Here is a 24,432-nt window from a genome sequence, read left to right as displayed (position 1 = left end):
CTAGTGCTTATCCACTCTTGCCACATTCCTAAGGCCTTTCTTTGGTGTGACCTTTCTGGGCTGAGGGAGGCTGGAGCTCTGGCTGAAGGTGATCCTATGTCCACTGCACTCAGATGGCTCTTTTCCAGTGTGACCCTTCTGGTGCTTAGAGAGGTTTGAGCTGTAGCGGAAAGCTTTTCCGCATTTGTTACACGCATAAGGCTTTTCTCCAGTGTGAACTCTCTGGTGCTGACTGAGAATGGAGCTTTCACTGAAGGCCTTCCCACACTGGCTGCACTTATAAGGCCGTTTTCCAGTGTGAACTTTCTGGTGCTTAACAAGGTTAGAGCTGTAGCTGAAGGCTTTCCCGCATTCAGTGCACTCATAAGGCCTTTCTCTGGTGTGAACTTTCTGATGCTGAATGAGGGCAGAGCTTTGACTGAAGGCTTTCCCACATTCGGAGCACTTGTAAGGCTTTTCTCCGGTGTGAATTCGCTGGTGTGGAACGAGGTTGGAGGGGCAACTGAAGGCTTTCCCACATTGGTTGCACTTATAAGGTCTTTCTCCAGTATGACTCCTTTGATGCAGAATAAGTTTGGAGGTTTGCTGGAAGGCTTTTCCACATTCACTGCACTCAAAAGGCCTTTCTGTGTTGTGAACTTTCTGATGCCGGACAAGATGGGAGGTGTTAACGAAGGTTTTTCCACATTCGCTGCACTCATAAGGCCTTTCTCCAGTATGTATTTTCTGGTGCTCGACAAAGTTGGAGATACAGCTAAAGACTCGCCGACACTGTCTGCACTCATAAGGCCTCTCTGTGTTGTGAACTTTCTGGTGCCGAACAACGTGGAAGCTACGAGTGAAGGCTTTCCCACACTGGTCACACTCATAAGGCCTTTCTCCAGTGTGAACTCTCTGGTGCTGAGTGAGTGTTTGCGGGTGAAGACTTTACCACATTCACTGCAACTGAGATGCGCTTTTCCAGTGTGAACTTTCTGATGCGTCCTCAGGTTAAACAGGTGGCTGAACACCTTTCCACATTCCTTACACACATGGGATGTTTCTCCAGTGTGAGTTTTTCGGTGATTAAACAGGGTTGAGCTCTCCTTGGGGGCATTTCCACCTGCTGGGCACCTGAAGGGTCTCTCTTTGGCGTGAGTGATCAGGTGGTTGAGGAGTGCAAAGGCCTTCAGGAAGGCTTGTCCACAGTCGCTGCACTTGAAGGGCTTCTGTGAGGCATGGCCTCCCTGCTGTTGCTGCCAAATGGAGCTGGGTGGGAAGGCCTCCTTACACTCGGTGCTTCTGTGTGATGTCCCCTCTCCGTAGGTGGCCTGGGGCTGGAGGCCATGGCTGTCCAGGACAGCCTTAGCACACTCCCTGCATGTGAAGGGTTTCTCTTCACTGTGCTCCTTCTGGTGCTTGTGAGAGTTTGCACTGAGCCAGAAACCTCTCCCACATGTCTCACAAGTGTACGGTTTCTGCCTGGGTTGTATTCCCTGGTGCTCAGCCAGGTGTAATATGTCTTTTAACACTGGGTCATGCACATCACAGGTGTTGGCCTTCTGGATGGATGGATCTGCCTTGGGGGTCCTGGACTGAAGCACTGCTACATAAACACTCTGCTCATAAGATGCCTCCTCAGCCTCTGCTCCACACCCATAATCTGAAAGCAGAGAAATGCCAGTGAAATGTATGTAGGCTTTGTTGGGAGAGGGCAGCCCCTTCACAGATGTGTGTCTGACACATTCAGGAATGAGTCTGTAGATCAAGTTGGGGTGAGGTAGAGCCAGTGGTGCAGGACTGGGCCCAGGAAGGCCACAGAAAGTGAGGGCCCATCACCTGTGAGAACATGGGTGAGGTTCAGGCTGGGAGGAGAAGCAGAGATTCCAACTCATTCCTCAGCTTTCATCAGGAGAGGAGAGAGCTCTGCCAGGAAAAGAGGACACACAGCCATGTGCACGAGCTCAGGAAAACCCAGGGAACCTGATGCTCTGAGTCTACATGAGATACACACACATGTCATGACACATGGACTGTAGGCTAACCTGGGACAGCCCTGCAAAAGGAGGAAAGGCGGGGAATGGGGGAGAAATGGAGAGCAGAGCAGTGAGGCTGTCCGTCATCAGGGCCTAGGTACAAAAGACAAATGGCAAGTAGGTGGTCTGTCCTTAATGAAGAAGGAAGGTGGGGGTCGGGTGGGGCTACTGGCTCCAGCAACAAGCTCCAGTGGACACAGGGGAAGTACCCAGTATAATGTGAGCCCACCACAATGTCGCCTCTGCCCCCAGCTCCCATTCACCAGAGCCAGGCCCCTTCCCAGCCTCTCTTGCTGTGGCTGCAGACATGGGCACCCAGGGTCCTTTGCCCTGTTCCTGTGGTTGGGCAACCACACAGGACGTGGAATATGCAAGTCCTGGCAGAAAGAGCGGATGAGGGGGTGGCCTAGCTCAGGGCAACCTATCCGGTGACAGACCAAAGGGAGTTCGTGTCATCTTTGCAACTGGGAAGAAAACCCAGTGTTACAAAATCAGCTCCTGAGGAACGGCTCCCAGGAACAGCCCAGTCGTCTCCAGAAGCAGTGACCACGTCGGTGTCTGCAGTCCACAGCACAGCCAGGCACAGAGGTGCCACCGATCCGGACCAATTTAGGCAGCCGGATTGAGGCTCCAAAGCCTGAGCCCTTCCCCAGGCTTCGGAATCAGGTGTCAGGGCTCCTCAGAGAAAGGAGCAGGCAAACACGAGGCAGGTGGTCCAGGGGAGCAAGCAGCGCCCATGCTCAGCTGCGGGAAGACAGAGCTGCTTCTCGGAGAAAAGGAAAGGCAGAGCCTAGGAGGCTGGGAGGGCCTTACCCAGTGAGGCCACAAGTGCCAAGTTCTCCAGCATCACATCACAGTACAGGTGCCTCTGAGCCTCGTCAAGGAGCCCCCACTCCTCCTGAGAGAAGTACACGGCAATGTCCTCAAAGGTCCCCCAGCCCTGCCATGATGAAGACAATTAAGTCAGCTAGACCAAAGGGTGGTAGAAAAACAAACAAAAAACAGTGCACAGATGAGCCCATACATACCTAGGTCTTTCACCCTGCATCATACCACCTCTCTGGTGGGCAGTCTCTGACCCCTAAACCATCCTCCCCAAATACTCTAGGTCACCCACTTCCCCCAGATGCAATGTCATGGGTGCCGCTGTCTCCTCATGTCCCATCGGTCACTGTCCTTCAAAGAGCAGGCAGGTGGACAGATAGATGTTATCTAAACCCTTAGCCTGGCATGTAGGGCCCCACTTCCTCCTGCTAGGTAATTCCCCTGGGTCCCCAGATCCTGCCACCCAGAAACACCAAGCTGGAGGCCCCCTTTCTCCTACAGGGCCCCCAGTACCAGATTCCAGTCCACTGACTCATCCCCTCTGTATGCACACATCAGGCTTTGTACTGCACATCTCCAGACCCCACACCATTCCCTGGCCCACACAGTGGGCATCTCCCAGCCATCCCACATGCCACTGTGCAAATGGCGTCCAGAGCCTGGCTACTTGGTGAGGTCAACCAGTACCCCTTCCTGACCCAGACTTCAAAGAATTCCAACTGCCAGGGGTGGCACCCAGAGCTTCCTTCATTGTTTCTGCAACTGGGCCTATTCCTACCTTTGACTCTCAGCCACCAAGGCCAGACATGGATCTCTGGCATGTCCTGGCCTCTGACTTTCTGCATGCTGTCACCTCCCCAGCCACTGTATTCTTCTCTCCTAATGTATACTCAAAGTCCAGGCCCACCACCTCCCACCCCAGGCCTGCGACACTCCCAGTTGCCTGCCTGCCACTGAGCTAACCTGCTATCCTAACTGAAACTCACAGGCACCACAGAGTGGGTCAAGAAAGGCTGGTGAGCCATAGAGAGGTGAATGGCCACCAGCCCTGGTCCTGCTGTCACCTACCTCCACCTACAATATGCCTCAGCCTCCACCCCAGCGCCCGGGGGCCCCTTCTGGACCCTCCTCTCCCACACACCCCTTCCTTTGTGGCTGCTCCTCCCTTCACCTGAATTTGTGACACCCACCATCCCTGTCCAGGTACCCGAAGAGCCACCCAGTCCTCAGCTGCCCCCATGGGGCATCCATCACCATGCCCTAAAGACGCTCCCTCCTAAATCTGCACCTGAGTTCCACCTCACTTCACAGGCTGGCTACTGCCAACTGGATGTCTCCAAGTGGAATCCCTCAGCATAACTTAGACCTGCACTCAGAAGTCTCTGGGACATCTCAGTCTCCACATGGTCAAAATCCACCTCCTGAAACCACTCCACCCACCAACTTCCCCATCTCAGCCGAAGCACTTTCTCTCTCTGTCTCTCTCTCTGTCTCTCTCTCTGTCTCTCTGTCTCTCTCTCTCTCCCCCTCCACCTAAAATCAGGCTGGCTTAACTTAAAAGACAGATCCAACCACTTCTCCCAACTCCAGTCACCGCTCTGGCCAAGCTACTGCTATATTAAGGTAGCATCCTTGTGTGCCTCCTTTTCTCTTCCCTCACTCTCACTCTCCTGTCTGTTTTCCACTCTGCAGCCCGAGGAAGCCTGTGAACGCCTGAGTCAGATCACCTCCCTCTTCTGCTCCAAACCTTCCGTGGCTCCCGCCACCCTCAGATGACAGGCCAAGCTCTTGTCCACCAGGCAACAGGGAGACCTTCAGTTCCCTGAACACTCCCAACTGAGCTTCACCGCCAAGCATGTGCACATCCTGGTCACTGTGCCTGAAACTGCTTTGCACGCCTTGTCCCGCTGGATTCCAAAATGAGAACGTTTCCACGAAAAAACCTGGCCAGGACGCGGCACCTTGGGCTTTCAGTGACCCCAGGGTCCCAGTAGCGAAGATGGAGGGGCACAGTCCGGGAGCAACCCCTCCCCTCTGTCGGGGGTCCCGGGCCACATGGGTAGGGGTCCGAGTGAGTGGGGGCTGCGGGGACCCTCCACTCACCCGCAGCGGGTCCCTCAGCGCCACCGCCATCAGACCCAGGCGGGCTCTGCCGCTCCCTACACCCCCAGCCCCAGGCCGGGGGCCTCCCACCGCCCGTTGCACGCGGGGCCTCTGTCCCCACGGTGTAAACGCCGCCTCCAGGGACCGTGGGGACGCAGGACACCACGTTACAGGACACTGCGGCTCGTACGGAGCCTGGAGGCCGGTCCCATCCTCCTCACTGTCCACCTCGGCCGGGTCCCGAGGAGGAGCCTGGAAAACGGCCAAGACCCAACACTCGGGTCCCCAAGGGCAGTGGAAAACGACCTGTCAAGAGCAGAAGGAATGCCAACAATGGCGACGCCAGAAGTTCCGCCCCCGCCGACCGAGCAGCAGGAAACAGCCCTTGTTCTGGGCTGTGATTGGTCTAGAACCCGCCGCCCCCGGTGCCTTGTGGTCAATGTAGTTTCAGTCCTGTATTTCCACCCCCCACCCCCCGGCGCGGCCCCCACACATTCTCCATTCTCCATGGCAACGCCAAGCTACCTCTAGAGGGGCGCTGGGAAATGGAGAGCTGAGAAAAAAGACTGGCAGGAGCGTGCCTTTGCTTCCTTTTAAAGGGGCCGCTCCCAGGTTTCCTCCCGCAGAGATTGTTGTCCAGCAAGTGACCCGTGTCCTGGGCCTCGGACAACAAGCCGTGAGGAGGCCCCTGGGGAACCACTTGTTGCCTTTGAGGGTGTCAAGTGAAAATACTATCTTCCTCATGGAGACTTTGTTTAGTAACCTTAAATGTCTCTCTAATTCAGTGATTCCCAAACTGTGGTCCCTGAATCAGCATCACTGGGGAACTGGCTAGAAATGCAAATTCTTGTCCCCACCCCCCACAGGGATGAGCCTGACAAACGCTTCTGGAGATTCTGATGTTCTAAATTCAAAGAATCGGGTCTAATTCAAAGTCCTGTGACAAAATTTGGAAAATACCACAACTTTCCTCGTGAGAGGTGACATGAAAAGTGCTTAGCTGGGCTTCCCTGGTGGCGCAGTGGTTGAGAGTCCGCCTGCCGATGCAGGGGACACGGGTTCGTGCCCCAGTCCGAGAAGATCCCACATGCCGCAGAGCGGCTGGGCCCGTGAGCCATGGCCGCTGAGCCTGCGCGTCCGAAGCCTGTGCTTCGCAACGGGAGAGGCCACAACAGTGAGAGGCCCGCGTATTGCAAAAAAAAAAAAAAAAGAGCTTAGCACAGGGCCAGGCACGTGGTGCTACATATATGAGAGAGCTAGTACTGTTATTGTCCTTATCGTCACCAGCAGCAGCATCCCAAGGCTCTTACATACACTGCCAGGGAGAGCAAGTAAGAGATGCCTGTCTACAGAATGCTTGTTGACACTGTCGCTGGAAGTAATCAATAAACAATCTCTACTAGGGGTAGAAGACAGTTTTATCTGAGCCAAACTGAGGACTATAGCCCAGAAGACAGCCTCTCAGATAACTCTGAGGAACTGCTCCACTGAATCATGGCACATTTTTATATCTTGTCAGAACAAAGAACATCAGACAGGTCAAGGATGCATTCCTTCAAGGTTTTAAAAAAAAACAAAAACAGGTCAGCATACACACAGTCAATATGGCCTTGAGAAGAAGCTAGTCTTATCATTGAAGGAATACCAGCATTGGCATCCCAGGAAGGGAGGCATTTAAACTTTATTTTATTTTATTTTATTTATTTATTTTTGCGGTACGCGGGCCTCTCACTGTTGTGGCCTCTCCCGTTGCGGAGCACAGGCTCCGGACGCGCAGGCTCAGCGGCCATGGCTCACGGGCCCAGACGCTCCGCGGCATGTGGGATCTTCCCGGACCGGGGCACGAACTCGTGTCTCCTGCATCGGCAGGCGGACTCCCAACCACTGCGCCACCAGGGAAGCCCTAAACTTTATTTTTAACATGGACATTCTTTACCTCTGGTCAATGCACCCTTTTCTTTAATGATTACAGCAGATGTACCATGTGTCTTTGGTAGGCCACAAACAGGCTGTTTTAGCATAAAAAAGTCAAATCATGTATAAGCCAGAATGACTTCCCCATCCCTCAATATGTGAATATAAAATGCACTCATTCTTTTTTTTTTTTTTTTTTTGCCAGTTCTTATTATTTTTACTCATTCTCGACTTAACGAGTAGCCAGGTAGGCAATGTTTAATTTTTTTTTTTTTTAAGTATGCTCATGGTAGGCAGACTAATGCCTTCCCCTCCCCTCAAGATGTCCAGGACCTAATCTCCGGAGTATGTAAATATGTTATGTTACAGGGCAAGGGGGAATTAAAATGATAGATGGAATTACGGTTGATAATCAGCTGACCTTGAAATGTGGAGATCATTCTGGATTATCTGAGGTTGGGAGGGTGAGATGAAACAATGTAATCACAAGGGTCCTTAAAAGTGGAAGAGGGAGGCGGTAGAGATGGAGAGAGATTGAGTCAGGGTGATGCTATGTGAGAAAGAAGTTGCCGTTGCTGGCTTTGAAGACAGAAAGACCCACAAACCAAGGAATGCTGGCAGACTGTGGAGTCTGGAAAGGCAAGGGAACCCATTCTTCCCCAGAGTCCCCAGAAGCAACACAGTCCTGCTGATGCCTTGATTTTTTTTTTAATATTTAAATATTTATTTGGCTGCACCGGGTCTTAGTTACGGCACACAGTATTTTCGTTGCTACATGCGGGATCTTTAGTTGTGGCGTGTGAACTCTTAGTTGTGGCATGTGGGATTTAGTTCCCTGACCAGGGGTCGAGCCCGGGCCCCCTGCGGTGTGAGCGCGGGGTCTTAGCCACTGGACCACCAGGGGAGTCCCGATTCCTTGATTTTAGAGTAGCTGACACAAGTGTCAGACTTATGACATCCAGAAATTTTTAATAATTTGTGTTATGTTTCTCTGCTTTCAAGGGCTCATGTGATTATACTGGACTCACCCAGACAATCCTGGATATTCTTCCCATCTCAAGATCCTTAACTTAATCCATAAAGCGGGCCATGTCAGGTAACATATTAACAGGTTCTGAGGATTAGGATGTGGGAATCTTTGGAGGACCATGATTCTGCCTACCACATTGAACTCGCATGGCTAGTAGATATTTTAAAACAGGTGCTGGGACTTGCCTGGGGGTCCAGTGGGTTAAGACTCTGCGCTTCCACTGCAGGGCACACGGGTTTGATCCCTGGTCAGGGAAGTAAGATCCTGCATGCCATACAGCGCGGCCAAAACAATAAAATAAAACAGGTGCCAAAATTATAAAAGCAGAAGTTTCCACAAAGAAATCTGAAGCTCTAGCTCCTCCAGGAAACACACACAATTCAGGTTTCCTGAATGCCCACCTGCAAGCTTGCCTCCAAGCCTTTGCACATGCTGGTCCCTCTGAAACAGGAGGGAAGGGGGCAGGGCACAACCTTTAAAAAAAATGACACACATAGGACATGACAAAAACTGCTTAGAACCAACTAGGTCCAAGATGGCAGAAGATTCAACTTCCAGTGGACCTTGAGACTCATTTTATGCTCGCTGTAATACATTAGCTAAATGACACACCCACCAGTGCCATGACAGTTCTGAGGCCAACCATAAAATGTCAAAAAGTGGGTGGCGGCCCAATTCCTGGAAATCTCCACCCCTTCCCCCGAAATACTTGGAATAATCCTCCCACTCATTAGTCTATGAAATTACCCGGCCCATAAAAACTAACCACCCCATATTTCGGGGCCTCTCACCTTCTGAGATGGCCCACACTCTGTGGAGTGTGTTTCTCCCAAGGCTGTTCTCGCCTTTTGAGACAGACCGCATTCTATCTATGGAATATGTATCTGTCTAAATAAATCCATTTCTTACCTATCACTTTGCATCTCACTGAATTCCTTCTGCGATGAGACATAAAGAACCTGAGCTTCATTAAGTCCTGAGACCAGGTGTGTCATCTCAGTTAAAATACGGTGGGTTGGGGCTTCCCTGGTGGCGCAGTGGTTAAGAATCTGCCTGCCGATGCAGGGAACACGAGTTCGAGCCCTGGTCCGAAAAGATCCCACATGCCGCGGAGCAACTAAGCCCGTGCGCCACAACTACTGAGCCCACGCGCCTAGAGCCCATGCTCCCCAACAAAAGAAGCCACCGCAATGAGAAGCCCACGCACCACAACGAAGAGTAGCCCCACTCACCGCAACTAGAGAACGCCCGCGCCCAGCAACAAAGACCCAACACAGCCAAAAATAAATAAATACAAGAAATAAATTTTAAAAAATAATACTGGGGCTTGGGACTTCCCTGGCGGTCCACTGGTTAAGATTCCACGCTTCCACTACAGGGGGTGTGGCTTTGATCCCATGTTGGGGAACTAGGATCCCCATGCCGGGCGGCACAGCCGAAAAAAGAGACCGTGGGTTCAAGTCCCAATCTGGGTTTAGGCTGGCTTCTAGTCTCGGCACGTGGGTTCAAGGTGAACCTCACGTGGGATTTGAACATTCTTTTTTTAAATATTTTTAATTATTTATTTATTTGTCTGTGCCGGCCCTTAGTCATTGCTGCATGTAGGATCTTCGTTGTGGCATGCGGGATCTTTAGTTACGGCATGTGGGCTCTTAGCTGCAGCATGTGGGACCTAGTTCCCTGACCAGGGATGAACCCAGGCCCCCTGAATCGGGAGGATGGAGTCTTAACCACTAGACCACCAGGGAGGGACTCAAACATTCTTTTTTACTGGAATGGCAAGAAACATTCCCTAACCACGAATACATTAGATTTTCTTCATTTATTTCAAAGTGAGCAAAATTTACACACAAATACTCCAAAACTGATGTTATCTCTTGCATTACAAGGATTTACAAAGAGTAGTGATACTGCAGACAGAGCTGATATAGATGTTATAACAATCACTTATAACTTACCTAGGGAGGTAAGCAGGGAGGGAGACAGAGTGAATGAACTCGACACAGATTGGTTCCATATTAACTTACAATAGCCCTATGCGGTGGGTACCATTACTGTCCCATTTTGTGTATGAGGACTAAGAACCCTGAAAAAAAGACCCTCAGAGTGAAACAACAAAGAGAAAACCTTTTACTCTCTGCCAGCAGTAGTCAGTCTGCATTGAGACTACCCTTCCATTTGATTTTATGTGTCGTACCCATGTAGGTTGCCCCCTTCCCCCCCAAATAAAGGAACGGGGAATCAACACCATGACGTGCGGGGCTAGGCAAGACGTAGACGACCTAGGGACAAGTGAGTCGGGGAAAGTACTTTTTGCGCGGCCCAGTTGAGCCAAGAAAACAGATGGTGGAGGAAGTCTCAGAATGATTTCAGACGCTAGAAAAACTTAGGTTAGGGCCTTGCGACTCGGCGTGGGGGCTGTTCCCAACCATAACAGGACGCTGACCCGGGTGGGGGGGGGGGTCACACCCAGCCCTGGTGCGAGGCCCCAGGAGGCGGGGATGGGATGGGACCCCGGTCGTGCTCCGTCCCCGGTGCTGCGCTGGGCGGGGGTGGGAGGTGGGGGAGGCCCTCCCGGGCCCTCAGCAATTCAGCGTTCAACCGCAGCGCTGACGACCCCGCCAGCACCCCACCCCACGCTCAGCCCGGAAGCCTGGAGCTGCCGCAGACTCCACTTCCCAGAGGCTCCGGCGGCGGCGCTTGGCCGTTGCCGTGGAGACCAGGCGCGCTCCGCCTACCGCGCCGGCAGCCAGAAGGCTCTGCGCGTGCGTCCGCAGCGCGCCACGGGCCAATGAGGGCTCGCGAGATTGGACTTCCGGCGTCCGGGACTGTCACTTGGGCTGCCGGCGTCGGGCCACGCCGGTGACGGCCGGAGATCGCCGGGTCGGGGCCGGTTTTGCGGAAGGGTCTGGAGACCCGAGGTGCGGGCAGCGAGGACGTGCGGGCAGCGAGGACGTGCAGGCGGAGATCCGAGGCACGGGCAGCCGAGCCCGGGGGCCCACGGCCAGTCCCCGGCCTCAGTTTCCCGGGGTGCGGCGTGTGCGCCCCCCAAGCCACGTGCTCCGGCCTCCACGCCGTCCCGACGCGGCGCCCTTGACGGATTGGGAGAGAGGCCCGGAGCCTGAGCGCCCGCACCTTTCTGCGGTTCCGATGGCGGCGGCGCAGACAGACCCGGCGCAGGCGAGTAGCGGGAACCCCAGGCCCCCACCCACCCGGATGCCTCCTTCATGGACCCGAGCCCCGATCGAGGGAGGCACTTTACCTGGACGTCTTGTCTTCCCCTCGCGCTTCGTCCTAGGCCCTGCTGTCCCGGCCGGTTGGGAGTGCACGCGTGGGATCCCCACTTCTGGCAGCTAAGGGGGTGAGGTGTAGAAGGAAGTTCCAAGGGGAGGGTCCCCCGTCTGCAAAACCTGGGAGGGAAGCCTGAGTGTAGGCGCTTCCGGAACTGAGCTGCTCGGCGGGGAGAAGATATGTATGTCTGAAAGGGCAGGCCGAGGAGTTAAGACTATGCCGAGGGCACCGGGAGACTGGACATGCTTTAAGTTAACGATTTTTTAGGGTATTCCACCTATTGTTGAGTGGAGAACAGAAGCAGAGGGGCGTGGCGGTGTGCAGGGAGGAGGCTACTGTCACAGTCCGGGCAGTGCAGGTGCGAAGAGCCGTTGGATTCTGGATAGATCTGCTGATGCATCAAGTGCGGGGTGTGCGGGAGTGTCCTGCGTGAAGGGCCAGTCTAAGGTTTTCCGCCGCAGCACCCAAAAGAATGGAGCTGCCTAGCACTTTCACAGGTCCTCCCCCCGGCAGTGGGGCCAGGATTTGGTAGCTGGTGCTGAAATTGAAAACCCTTGATTGTATCCTTGCCCTGGGGCTGTGCCAGCGGCAACTGTCACTCAATGGGACAGAGAAAAAAAGAACGGAGCTGCTGTAGATAAAATTAGGAATTTGAAGGGAAAGTAGATTTCAGGGGGAAATTGGGAAGAGTCTGTGCTGTCTCAGAGTGGAGGTGTCACATGGACCTGGAATTGTAGATGTCCAAGGACAGAGTCCTGATGTTCTCAGTGAGGTAGAGCCTAGGACATCTCACAGACTCAGCCAGGGATAGGCATGGGCAGTTAGGGCTCTAGGGAGATGAGGAATGGCTGGCAGTCCCTGGGGCTGTCAGGGGAAGTCTGGCAGGTGTCTGAGGGAAGGGAAGGTGGCAGCCACCTGAGGAGGAAATAGAGGGGGCCTGGCTATGGAGGGAGGAGGGAAATGGCTTCTCGTGTGCCCACCAGATCCTTGGCGCCACCCCTGTGGCAACTGGAGGGGATCAGCCAGTCCTTCAGGTTCAAAGAGCAACCTTAAAATGTCAGGCAAGTTCAGCAGGAGAGGGCATCCCTACAGGGATGGGCATGTCCTGGGGGCTCTGCAGCTGGGACTTGTACAGTTACTTATGCAAGAGCAATGAGAGCACCTTTGGGGAGGCTCAGCTTGTGCAAAGGCTGGAGAATGAGTGGACGCCAGGGGCTGGCCTTGGTGTGGCAGAAGGCCAGGGGCTTCCTCTGGCTGCCTTGTGTAGAGTGGCCAGGTCGGGTTAAAGAGGCATCTACGGCCTAGATGGGGAAGGTGGAGGGGAGCGGTCCAGACAGGTGAGGGAAGTCCCATCTGCAGAGCCTTGCGGGAGGAGGGTGAGCATCTGAGGGACACGAGCGGAGGTAGCCTTTGGGGCACGGAGCTGGGTCTTGGTTCACACAGCTGTAGCTTAGATCATGTCCATCTTCCAACTCTCTTAGGGCCTAATGGCCTTTGAAGACGTGGCTGTGTACTTCTCCCGGGAGGAATGGGGGCTCCTGGACGCAGCCCAGAGGGCTCTGTACCGCCGCGTGATGCTGGAGAACTTCACGCTCCTGGCCTCGCTGGGTAAGCCTGGGTCCTCCATGGGGAGCTCATGTGTTGCCAGGCTAGGCTGCCGGCACTAACCTCTTACCACCCGGCGGCCTGTGAGCAGCCACACGTCCTCTGGCTGAGTGTCCCCGTCAGCTGTGGTGCCTCTGCTCAGTCCCCTTCTGGTGCTGCCAGCACGGTCCTCCTCACAGGAACCATCGAGCTGCTCTGAGATCCCTGCCCTGTGATGTGACCTCGGGTATCCTTGGTTGCACAGATGATGCCGTCCGTGGCCCACGAAGCCCTGACTCCTGCCATCTGCCGGGGGTGACCCCTCACTTGCTTGTCTTCTCTCACAGGACTCTCCGTCTCCCGACCCCACGTGGTCATCCAGCTTGAGTGTGGCAAGGAGCCCTGGGTTCTCAATGGGACAGATGTGACCCTGGCCAGGAATGCCCAGAGGAGGCCGAGCCCTGGTGAGTGGGGGCTCGGGGGTGTGAGCTTGGGGCCAACCTATGGCCAAGCTTCTGTCCACCTTCCCTCCTGGATGCTCTCCTCTCCAGCTTCCCACCCGACCGGCTCCTTTCACCATCAGCCTCTTCTTGAGGCCCCGGCTCTGGCTGCCCTTGAAGGGGAGCTCAAGGGCCACCCCCAGGCCGTGGTGAGACCTGCTCAGAATCCCACCCTCAGCCAGTCTGTGTGGCCTCACACCCTGCCTGTCTTCCCTCACCACCTCATCTGTGGGGCCGTTTGTTCACGTGTTCATCATTGAGCACTTGCAGTGGCCAGTCCCGTTCGCGGCACTGGGGACACAGCCTTGCCCAGGCCGCTCCTGGTCCTGCCTTTGTGGGGTTGACCCTGCTAGGGGAGAGGCAGTCAGCAAGCAGAGCTGGTGAGTAAAATCTGTTCCATCAGGTAGCCATCAGTGTAAGGGGCAAAGCCACCTGGGGAGTGCCCCGGGGACGGGCTCCGTGCAGGAAGGGAGTCTGGCCCCAGCTCCTCTCCACGGCCGGTCCCACGGGCCCCTTTGCTTACCCACGCGGCCTGTCTGGGTGACCCAGGCGTCCACCGTTTCTGGTCCTTCAGCTTCCCCTCATCTGGCAGAGGACAGAGATGTTTCTGGAGAAGCAGCGTTGCCAGGGGCCTTCCAGGACGGCCCCCCTCTGGCACCGACTAGGGTTCTCCCCAGCGCTGGTGCCTCTGAGCGTGGGAAAAGCCTGGAGGGTCGGCGCGGCGTGTCCCCCTCTCGGGAGAGGAAACCCACAGGGGTGTCTGTGATCTACTGGGAAAGCGGCGAGGCCAGCGTCAGCCTGCGGCTGACCTCTTCTCTGCGGGCCCCACCCGGGGAGAAGGCCCTCGCAGACCACCCCGCACCGGGCAAGCAGCCGAGGGCATCGGAGCGGCAGAAGCTGTACGCATGTGAGGCCCCGGGGAGAGCCTTCCCGGGCGCCCCAGAGGCTCAGGGGGACCGAGGAATGGGTGAGGCTTGGCGCGAGCCTCAGAGACTGCTCGCTGTCTCAGAGCCCCCGACCTGGGCCGAACTGGGCGAGGCCCTGCACGCTGGCCCCGGCCTTCTCTCTGGGGAGAAGCCCTTCGAGTGCAGGGCGTGCAGCAAGGTGTTCGTGAAGAGCTCGGACCTGCTGAAGCACCTGCGCACCCACACCGGGGAGCGGCCGTACGAGTGCGCGCAGTGCGGCAAGGCCTTCAGCCAGACGTCGCACCTGACGCAGCACCAGCGCATCCACAGCGGGGAGACGCCCTACACGTGCCCGGCCTGCGGCCAGGCCTTCCGGCACAGCTCCTCGCTGGTGCGGCACCAGCGTATCCACACGGCCGAGAAGGCCTTCCGCTGTGCCGAGTGCGGCAAGGCCTTCAGCCACCGCTCCAACCTCAGCCAGCACCGCAAGATCCACGCCGGGGGCCGGCCCTACGCGTGCACGCGCTGTGGCCGCAGCTTCTGCCGCAACTCGCACCTGATCCAGCACGAGCGCACGCACACGGGCGAGAAGCCCTTCGCCTGCGCGCTCTGCGGGGCCGCCTTCAGCCAGGGCTCGTCGCTCTTCAAGCACCGGCGCGTGCACACCGGCGAGAAGCCCTTCGCCTGCGCGCAGTGCGGCCGCGCCTTCAGCCACAGCTCCAACCTCAGGCAGCACCGGCTGCTGCACACGGGAGAGCGACCTTTCCGTTGCTCGGACTGCGGCAAGGCCTTCGCCAAGGGCGCCGTGCTGCTCAGCCACCGACGCATCCACACGGGCGAGAAGCCCTTCGTGTGCGCCCAGTGCGGCCGCGCCTTCCGCGAGCGCCCGGCCCTCTTCCACCACCAGAGGCTCCACACCGGTGAGAAGCCAGCGCGGCGGCCCCGGGCCAGCCCGCTCCCCCAGGCCAGGCCTCCTTCGGGGGCATCGTGTGAAGGCACACTGGGGAGGGAGGCCGGGCCCACTGCTGCCTCGGGCCCAGCCACGGTTCCGAAGACGGCTGAGCCTTGAGGTCGCAGCCCCGACCTTCCCCGGCCTGTCGTGAGTCCCTTCCATGGGTACGGGGCCCCGCCCTCTGCAGAGCCACGCTGTGGAGAAGCTCTGCGCGTGCACTGCCGTTCCCCCTGCACGTGGTGACCAGATTTGCCTCTCGTCGGCCACGGCTCACTCCTCCAGCCCCAAGGGGTCGCGCTGAACGAAGGCCAGGGGGAGGCCAGCGTGGTGCTGCCAGTTCGCCCATGTTTTGACTGTGCGCGCGAACGGGAAGCGCTGGGGCGGGGTGGAGGTGGTCCTGAGAACTTTCTGAGGTTTACACCCAACCTGCAGGGTCTGTGTGGAACCTCTCCACCCCTACCCCCAGCGTATTCCCCCAGCCCTCAGTTCATCCAGGGCTTCCTGGGAACAGGCCCAGAAGACAGGAAGTCATGGGGGAGGCGGGTACTGGCTTCGGACAAGTGGCTGGGCTCTGAGCCTCAGCTCCCTCCTCCAGGGAGGAGAAAAGATTCAGCCCTGCAGAGGGTATTTGCAGCACCCTGACAGGCAGCATCTTGATAAGGGCCAATATGTGCCAACCGCCAGCCCCGTTCTGAGCGCTGCACGGCTTCTCCTGACAGCTCTGTGAGGTGGCTGCTGTGGCTAGTATCCCCGCTTCTCAGATGGGGAGACTGAGGCACAGGGAGGGGACGTGAGTTGCACCACAGCAGGGCCACCGGCCCGGCATCCAGAGATAGCCTGCCAGCTCTGAGGGCTGGGTGAAGCCTGCGTGGCTTGCTGCTCACGGCGGACCCTCAGGAGGTGGAGGAGGGTGGGGGCGGGAAGTCCCGGGGTGAAGGACGGAGATTGAGAGTGATGGTTCCCAGCTGTGCCGGTGCGTTCAGAGTGTGGTCCAAGCCTCAGCTTCGGCCGTGTCCTGTTGTTACCGAAGTCAGCGATACAGGAGCCTTCCCATCCCCACTGCCTTGACTGGAGGTGACCGTAACAACAGGTGCAGAGGAGACAAGATGGGGCTGCTTGATTCTCTGGGGTCCAGTGGCCACGTGCCTGCCATTACCTAAGGCTGTGTGTGGCGCCCTCCCAAGATCTCCTCCCCAGTGTGACATAACCCACAGGGTGGGGACACTGAGGCAGACAAGTTAGGTGGGGGCCTGGTTGGCTTCTTGTGGCCTACAACAGACAAGCCCCATCTCCACCTTGGGCCTCACCCGCAGGGAAGTTAATGGTGTTTTTACTGGGGGTAAAAAAAGACTAGAACTTACAGCTTGGAATGGATGGACACTGAAAATTCTTGCACGGCACTGTGTAGGTCCACAGCCTCAGCCTCCAGGTCATGGTTCAGAAGGTTTTAACAATACAGAGTCCAGAGAGGCTCTCTAATAAAGGTTTCTTTTTAAAAACGTGAGTGGTAGCAGCCTGAAACCGGTTTCATCCCAGCGCGATGCAAACGTGTCATCACACAGCTGCAGGGACCTGGCTTCAACCCTGGTCCCTTTGAGAGGCCTCAGGGTAGAGGTGCAGCCTGTCTGCGGCCCACCGAAGGTCTGTGTCCCCTTGGCAGCCAAGAGACGTGGACAGGGTGGGGCTGCCCCAAGCAGCAGCTCTGTTGGGACATGAGCCTTTGTGGATCCAGGCCTTGGAATCTGAGGCAGGGGGCACACGTGGAGACCCGAAAGGTTGACCCCAACCCAGTGGGTGCTCCCGTTCAGTCACCTCAAAGACCTCGCAGGTATCTGCCATTGCCAAAGAACAGAGACGTGACACCCCCAACTCTCCACCTGCCAGCAGGGTTCCGCCCCTGAAACCTCCCAAGTTCCTGCAAGGAAAGGAGACAAGGGGTAGGGAGAAGAGTCACACAGGGCCAGCTCCCCAAAACTCCTCAAGGGCAGGTCCTCTGAGCCATTGTCCACCCCTCTTGGGGCCCATCCTCTCTCTGAGGTGGTCCATGCCCTGGCCTCGCCCTATTTCATCTTCCCCCAGGCTGGCCCCCATGAGGGATTCTTGAGCAGCTCGCTTCAGGGTCAGTGTGGATGGCTGTGAGATGCAGACAAACGCCACAGAGCTTACAGAAGGCTATTGTAGGGAGCCCGTGGGGTTCAGGAGCAAAGGAGTGTTGAACATCAAGTGGATGCCCAGAGAGTCACTTGCAACCTTTTTCGCGCCTTGGACAGAAGCTGGGCCTGGTGCTCTATCCTGTCTCCCCACCAGCCTCCTCCCTGCTTCACTGAGCCTTTCCTGCCTGTGTGCTTGGCCCCTACTATCCCTCCTTTCCTCCACCCTCCTCGAGTCCACCCTCCCAGCACCAGGGGTGGTCAGAGGCTCCAGCCCTGTTCTTGTGGGAATAGCAATCATGAGCACCCACCTTCCCCCATGTCTTGGCCCCTAAGTTGTCCTCCCCCAAACCTTTTTGATCATCTTGGGCCACTTCCTGCCAGGCTGACCCTTCCACTCAACCGTGAATGGGTCATGACTATAAAAGGTATCCGTGGGCTTTCTGGGTCAAGACGATGGACTGAACACATGCATCTCACTTGGTCCAGAAGCCCACTGAAACCACAGAGAGCCCTTAAAGCAAACCCTTGAGAATTCCCTGGCGGTCCAGTGGTTAGGACTCTGCGCTTCCACTGCAGGGGGCTCGGGTTCGATCCCTGGTTGGGGAGCTAGGATTCCGCAAGCGGCACGGCCAATAAATTAACTATAACACAAACCCACAAATATGAGGATGGTAAAAGAGGAGGCAGCGGCATTCTGAAGCTAGAAGAAGTTGGGGGTGGGAGAGCTGTCACTGATTTGGGGAAAGCCAAATGCTGAGTTGGCGCTGGCGGAAGTGGAAGGAGATTCCATCAGGCTTACGCTGCAGAATTCCAGAAGGCTTGAAAACCAGCAGCCCCCTGGGAGGGGAGACCCAAAACAAAGATGACTGAGTGGGAGCTCCTGGAGAAGCTGTTAGAGCTCCAGCTCTTCCCACAGGGTAGATGGTGGAAGAGTCCTTTCTGGGGAATCCGAACAGTCCCAGAGAAAAAATCAAATCCCTGGTAGCTAGGGATTCCTAGGTATTAGAAGAAACTCAAACAGGCAGGTAGATGCACCTTAGGATCGAATAAATAAGTCATTGTTCAGCCATTTGATATGTGGAAGCAAAACACCCTGACCCACAGTCAGATTTTAAAAACACTAACATCGTCTACTGATATATACTAGTTCTGGTCCCCAAAGTAAATAAAAGGCTGAACACGTCCCATAATTCTGGACAAAAACCTCCAGCCCTCACTTTGCAGTACTGATCTAGCTGAAGGCATGTCTGAGACTCTGAGGGTATAAATCATGGAACAGTTTCTTCATCAGGAGATGGGTGCCTGCTGTCCCCGCATATCTGCAGGGCGCTCAGCAGTGGTCGAATGAAGGACCCCAGCACCATCCTCGCTGGAGAAATTCCCGGGGACGGCAGAGAAAGCCCGCGGGTTAGGCCAGCCTTCCCGGTAGGTCCCTGCTTCCTCCTAGGACCTCGGGCCGTTGTCTTGGAAACAGCTGGAGCAGGTTGGTTATGCTCCAGGGGTTACCAAGGCGTCCGCCGGGCGACCAGGAAGAAGCCTCAGGTAGGGTTCTGGGGGAGGAGCCTAGGCGTAGCGCCAACCCTGATTGACCGAAAGGTCACGCTCCTCCCCATCCGTCACCTCCTGCCAATAGGCGCCGGGCCTGTTGTGCACATGCGCAGGATTCGAAGGTACCGTACGTCTCCGCCGTTGGTGAGTCTTAGGGTGCGATACAAAGGAAGAGCGGCTGCCGGGGAGAGGAGGGGAGGGAGTCCCCCAAACCCTGCGACTCTGCAGATTCCTCTCGGAGGGATGGGGCGCCTCTCAGTCGTGAGAGGCCTCCGAAAATGATCATCTACTGGCGGAGGCCGCGCCTGTCCCTGTTTGCTGAGGCTCATGGGAAATGTAGTCCGAAGGGAGGGGGTGGTGCTGCCTTCGGAGCAGACGTGTGATTGGCCAGAGCGGCGTCGCCAGGGCAACGCGCGAGGGGCTGACCGCTGGGTCCGGGGAGAGGCGCGCGGGACCGCGTGGGCCCACCTACCCGAAGCGGCCTCGGGTGGCCGAGGTGAGCACCGGCCGGCTGGGTGGGCGTGGCCTTTCCACTACCTCCCGACGTGCCCCACCTCCGAGCCTTCTCCCGGGCCCCTCCTCCCTTTCGCAGCCCCGTTCCTCTCCTTCGGGAAGACCTGCCCCCCTTTCCTCTGTGGAAGGCGGACTCCAGGAGTCAGACCTAGTCCAGCCTATCGGACAGGCCCCCCCACCCCCAAAGTGGGCGTGTTTCACTCCAGACCCTCTGCAGGGCCGGGACACAGTTGCCCGTCCACCGCTCCACACAACTCGTGATTCCGTTTTGCTTTGCTTCTGCGTTTCACACGCACGGTCCATACCGTGTGAATCGTGCACAGCTCTCCGCGGTCAGCGAGCACGGTGTCTCGGGGTCCACATCAGCCCTTGCCTCGAGCCATGGCGCAAGCCAGCCCCTCAGGGTGCCCCACTTGGGTCAGCGTGTCCCGGAGATGGTGGGGACAGGCAGCCTGGCCCCAGTTCTCACCCTGGATCACGGCCCCTCCGCCTCCCCGGCTAACCCCTTTCTCCGCCGCGGGGGCACCTGCCGGGGCTCCTCAGCCTGACCCTGGAAGCCTGTGCTAACTCCTCTTGCCTGCGCTCAAGCATCATCTCCCGACAGACAGTTCCCTGCAGTTTCCTGGAAGCTCCACTGGCAACTTGCCTCCAAGTGTCGGTTCCTTCTGCTCTCAGTTCCAGCTCCTGTGACCCCTCCCTCCATGAAGCTTTCCCCAATTCAGCCGCAAGCATCCCCACACCACGGTCCTCTCTGTCACAGCCTCAGCCCCCTGGGCTGGGCCTCTCTGCACAGTGCCTTACCCTGGCTGTGGCCTTGTGGCTGGCACCCTGACCCCTCCTTTCCTGCAGGTCCCCCTTGGCGGCTCCAAGAAGACTCCCTGCACAACAATGCCATCCCCACTGGGCCCCCCGAGTCTGCCCTCTGTGGACCCCGAGGCCACCCTGGAGGATCCTGAGGCAGCACGCCAGCGCTTCCGGGGCTTCTGCTACCAGGAGGTGGCCGGTCCCCGCGAGGCCTTGGCCCAGCTCCGGGAGCTCTGCCGCCAGTGGCTGCGGCCCGAGGTGCACTCCAAGGAGCAGATGCTGGAGCTGCTGGTGCTGGAGCAGTTCCTGGGCGCGCTGCCCCCCGAGATCCAGGCCTGGGTGCGGAGACAGCAGCCAGGCAGCCCTGAGGAGGCCACCGTCCTGGTCGAGGGCCTGCAGCATGACCCTGGGCAGCTGCTGGGCTGGGTGAGTGTGGTGGTGTTGGCTTCTTGGAGGGACAGAGTGAGACTAGCGCCCCGATGACTTGCCTCTCCCCCTCAGATTACAGCACATGTCCTGAAGCAAGCGGTGCTCCCAGCCACACAGAACACAGAGGAGTCTGTGGGGAGCTCCCACCCTTCAGGGACAGTGGAGCCCCTAAAGGCAGCCTCTTGGGAGGGGTCCAAGGATGCCCAGTTGGAGGGGAACGCCCAGCTCAGCTGCAGCGTGAAGGAGGAGCCTGATGGCTACGGGCAGGAGACAGGTGAGAGCGGGGGTGCGCGAGGGCTGGGGCCTCCTTGAGAGAGTGCAAACGTCCCCAGCTAGGGCGGGGAACCCAGGTGAGATTGTGCTGGAGCTGGGGGCTCCTGGAGGGAGTGCGGGTGTGCCCCCCTGGGAGCGGGACCCGCAGGGACTGCAGACTGCAGAGCGGGGTGCCCGGGAGGCCGGAGGGAAGGGCTGGCTGCCTGCCTGCTTGCTATGTGCCTGGTACACACAGAGGACTCCTCCCTGCTGCCGAGGAGGGCCCAGGCTGCGACGCCAGCGCCAACTCCTCGCCTGCTCTGGCTCACGTGGGAGCCCCTGACCCCTGTCTGCCTTGCTTCCTAGCACCGTCCAGCCCCCCACATCCAGCCCAGTCCCATGAGGGGCCCGCTGAACAACAGGAACTGACCTCCGTGCCCTTTCAGCCACCCAGGATTCAGGTGAGCAGCCCCTGGTGACAGGTGCAGGCCCACAGTGGGAGGAGAGTGTCCTGCCAGTTGTCCAGGCTCCTTGGCCAGCACTTCTTGTGCTCTTTGCTCCCCCAAAGTGGAGTTGGTATCAGGGTACCCCCTGCAGGTCCTGGGGGGCAGGGGGACAGACCAGTGCTTGGAAAGGATTTTGGCCTCAGGTAACTGGGATTCTGGTTTAGAGTGAGTGGAACTGGCAGGGGTTGGCTTCCCACTTACAGAGAAGCCAGTTAGGGTGTTGACAGCTCCCAGCGGTTCTGAGCTGGCACCTGGGGAGGGGACAGGATGACCAGGAACGCCTGAGTGCCACCCAGCAGTCTGGCCTCCCCTGCACACCTGAGATCAGAGTGGAGACAGTCTTCCCAGAAAATGCCCGCAGCTCCCCCTCTGCCCGGGCTTTTCTCCAAGGCCAGCCAGCCCTCAGCTGCGACCAGCTGGGCACGGAAGCCCCTGCCACCCAGAGGGCTTGGTTCCTGAGTGTGGGCAGCAGGGGTCTTGTCCTCTCCCAGCGACACTTCCTAATCCACTCCACACTGAGAAGTCGCCAGGAGCCAGCCGCAGCCTGAAGGCCATGGTTGCTTCCACCCCCGGCACCCAGGAGCCAGCCCAGCCATGTCCTGAGTGGGAGGCTGTGCCTGGCCCTCTGCGGCACCTGCCTCCCTGCAGCCCGGTCCCCACAGCCAGGGATGCTGAGGCCCGTGGCATTTTCCCAAGGAGGATCTCCATTACTCTTGAAACCAGAGGCTTGGGGTCCCTGCACTCCCCCGGCCTTTTGCTTTCGGTGCAGAACACGCTGTTCAAGGCCCACCCTTGATGGGTCCTCAGCTTCCATCTGTGCGTCCAGAGCGTGGGGTGGGGCAGCTGAGGGGGACTGGTGCATCCCCCAGGTGAGCCAGAAGGCAGCTCCCTTCCCGGCCCTGCATCCCCAGCACTGACAGGTTCCCATCTCAGCTTCCTCTTTAGCCCCGCCCCCAGGCAGGTGAGGGTGCTTTACCTGCCGCTCCCCAGGTGATTAACAAGGCTGGGCCCATGGGATGGGCCGGGTGGGGTGCGGGGTAGACGGGCCTTCTGTGGGTGATGGGCCGCGTCACTGCAGGAGGAGTGGGGGCTCCTGGACCGGTCACAGAAGGAGGTGTACTGGGACGCGATGCTGCAGAAGTACGGCACGGTGGTCTCCCTGGGTGAGGACCCCTCTCCTCCGGGTCCTTGCGCGCACCTTGCCTCCCGGCGCTTCCCAATCCGCACCCTGGCCACCCGCCGGGGCCCCCACCCCTGTCCGTCATTTGTGCGAACCTCTCACGCCCCCGTGCCAGGGCTGGCGCCTGATGGGCCCCCGACCCCAGCAGGGTTGCCGTGCCCCCTGCCGGAGGCGCGCACTGAGCCGGAGCCGGAGCCGGAGGCGCTGAGCACCGGATCCGAGGGAGCGAGAAGCCTCCCCCCGGGTGAGTGGCCTCCCGCTCCCCGGTGGCGACGGGGGCGGGGGGACGGGGAGCCCAGGCCGCCCCGCGCCTGGGGGGCTGCGGGCGGAGTCACCAGGCGACCTGGCTCTGCCACCTCTGCCCCTCCCCCAGGAGGAGAGAGCGAGAGCTCCCGAGAGGGCCGGCCCGGCTGCCCGGAGGCCCCGCCGCCTGCGCGGAGCAAGCCCTACACGTGCGCGCAGTGCGGCCGCACCTTCGACTGGAAGTCGGTGTTCGTCATCCACCGCCGTGCGCACGCGGGCGGCCCGGGCGCCGAGAAGCAGCCGGTGGGGCCGCCCCGGCGCGCGCTCCCGGGCCCGCGCAGCTACGCCTGCGAGGAGTGCGGCCGCAGCTTCAGCTGGAAGTCGCAGCTGGTCATCCACCGCAAGGGCCACGCCGGCCAGCGGCGCCACTTCTGCGGCGACTGCGGCCACAGCTTCGACTGGAAGTCCCAGCTGGTCATCCACCGCAAGAGCCACCGGCCCGAGGCCCCGTGAGCGCAGGAGGGGCGCCTCGCCGGGGCCCCGGGCCCAGCCCGCCCCTGCTACTCCACTCCGCCGCAGCCTGGAGAGCTGGAGGCCGCCCAGGCCAGAAGTCAGAGTCCCAGGAGGGTCCTCCACCCCCGCTCAGTCTCCCCCAAAAGCCGCGGCTCCCTCCTCTCCTGTCTCGCCCACCCCACCTTTCAGAGAGAGAGGCCTGGGCTCCAGTGCACCGACCCACCGGACCCGCGGCGGCCAGGTGACTTCCAAACCCCTTCCTGTGACATGGTGCAGGCCGGTGCAGAAAGCCCAGGAGAGCACAGCCTGCTTCTGTTTGCAGGCAGGTGGAAGGCTAAAGTCTGTCCACTGTGCGTTTTAGATTTTTAGCAAATTCCAGTTTTATCCTGGAGAAGCTTCTGCGTAAGAATCCTGATCTCTGGGCTCTGCTGGTCGGATCAGCAGCCCCTGCCCTTCCTGCCCAGCAGTTGGAGCTTCAGAGCTGCCTGCCCACGAGCAGGGTCGGTGTCCGGCTTACCTGTTCCTCGGCCACACACATCACTCCCTGGCCTTGTCCTTCCAGCTGTCGAGTCCCAGCCTGAACGGACATTAAGGGAACTTCTTTCCAAGTATGGATGGACAAGCATGGCGTCTGAGAACAGATGTGACTTAGGCCATGCATGCTGGCAGGTGAGTGAGTCACAGAGCAGGAGGGCGGAGGATCAGCTGCCTGCTACCCACGGCAGTCCGTCTGTGGGCATTCAGGACTTTGGCCAGTGTACTGTGCTACTTTCCTACTGTTGCTCTAACGAGCTCGGTGGCTTGAAACAACACAAAACGTACTCTCTTAGGACTCTGAATTGGGTCTCACTGGGCCCAATCAAGGTGTCAGCACGGCTGGTTCCTCCTGAAGGCTCTAAGGGGGGAATCCACTTTAAGGCTTTTTCTAGCTTGTAGAGGCTGCCACGTTCCTCGGTGGTGGCCCCTTCCTCCATCTTCAAAGCCAGCAGGGCATGGTTAAGTCTCATGCTGCCTCCCCCTTGTAAGAACCCTCACGGTTACATCTACGGCTCCCCTGGTAACCCGTGATGATCTCCCCATCTCGGGGTCACATCTCATCCATGCCCCACCTACACACCTGATCTCATCTGCAAAATCCCTTCTGCATGTGAGACAACATTCACAGGTTCCAG

The 24,432-nt window shown here is 58.2% G+C and overlaps 3 protein-coding genes and 1 non-coding gene across 4 annotated transcripts; 3 read left to right on the top strand and 1 right to left on the bottom strand.

The window, feature by feature from the left end:
• On the bottom strand, window positions 1–5,452 carry LOC136140844 (zinc finger protein 304-like). The gene is given in 5 exon segments (XM_065898998.1): window positions 1–914; window positions 917–1,642; window positions 2,829–2,955; window positions 4,944–5,249; window positions 5,435–5,452. Coding segments are annotated over 5 exon segments (2,091 nt in total).
• A 5,585-nt stretch (window positions 5,453–11,037) lies between these two features.
• Window positions 11,038–15,236, top strand: ZNF324 (zinc finger protein 324). The gene is made up of 4 exons (XM_065898997.1): window positions 11,038–11,067; window positions 12,660–12,786; window positions 13,110–13,244; window positions 13,855–15,236. Exons 1-4 carry the CDS (start codon window positions 11,038–11,040, stop codon window positions 15,234–15,236), a joined length of 1,674 nt encoding a protein of 557 aa, XP_065755069.1.
• On the top strand, window positions 11,661–11,791 carry LOC136141559 (small nucleolar RNA SNORA30/SNORA37 family). The gene has a single exon (XR_010657736.1). It is a non-coding gene; the product is annotated as a small nucleolar RNA SNORA30/SNORA37 family (small nucleolar RNA).
• A 4,985-nt stretch (window positions 15,237–20,221) lies between the features above and the next one.
• ZNF446 (zinc finger protein 446) lies at window positions 20,222–23,260 on the top strand. The gene is made up of 5 exons (XM_065898994.1): window positions 20,222–20,563; window positions 20,639–20,840; window positions 21,185–21,279; window positions 22,403–22,748; window positions 22,878–23,260. Exons 1-5 carry the CDS (start codon window positions 20,222–20,224, stop codon window positions 23,258–23,260), a joined length of 1,368 nt encoding a protein of 455 aa, XP_065755066.1.
• Window positions 23,261–24,432: the final 1,172 nt, after the last annotated feature.

This window comes from Phocoena phocoena, chromosome 20 (genome assembly GCF_963924675.1).
Source record: "Phocoena phocoena chromosome 20, mPhoPho1.1, whole genome shotgun sequence".
In the NCBI taxonomy this organism is placed as follows: domain Eukaryota; kingdom Metazoa; phylum Chordata; class Mammalia; order Artiodactyla; family Phocoenidae; genus Phocoena; species Phocoena phocoena.
This window is presented reverse-complemented; position numbering and strand designations above follow the sequence as displayed.

What these genes read in the sequence shown, in the direction of transcription:
- ZNF324 (XM_065898997.1), top strand. Translation starts at nt 11,038, where the DNA reads ATGGCGGCGGCGCAGACAGACCCGGCGCAG. An exon ending in CACGCTCCTGGCCTCGCTGG is followed by an intron (nt 12,787 to 13,109) that starts GTAAGCCTGGGT and finishes CTTCTCTCACAG; the next exon opens with GACTCTCCGTCTCCCGACCC. An exon ending in TGGTGAGTGGGGGCTCGGGG is followed by an intron (nt 13,245 to 13,854) that starts GTGTGAGCTTGG and finishes CTCATCTGGCAG; the next exon opens with AGGACAGAGATGTTTCTGGA.
- ZNF446 (XM_065898994.1), top strand. Translation starts at nt 20,222, where the DNA reads ATGCCATCCCCACTGGGCCCCCCGAGTCTGCCCTCTGTGGACCCCGAG. An exon ending in TGGCTACGGGCAGGAGACAG is followed by an intron (nt 20,841 to 21,184) that starts GTGAGAGCGGGG and finishes CTTGCTTCCTAG; the next exon opens with CACCGTCCAGCCCCCCACAT. An exon ending in TTCAGCCACCCAGGATTCAG is followed by an intron (nt 21,280 to 22,402) that starts GTGAGCAGCCCC and finishes GCGTCACTGCAG; the next exon opens with GAGGAGTGGGGGCTCCTGGA.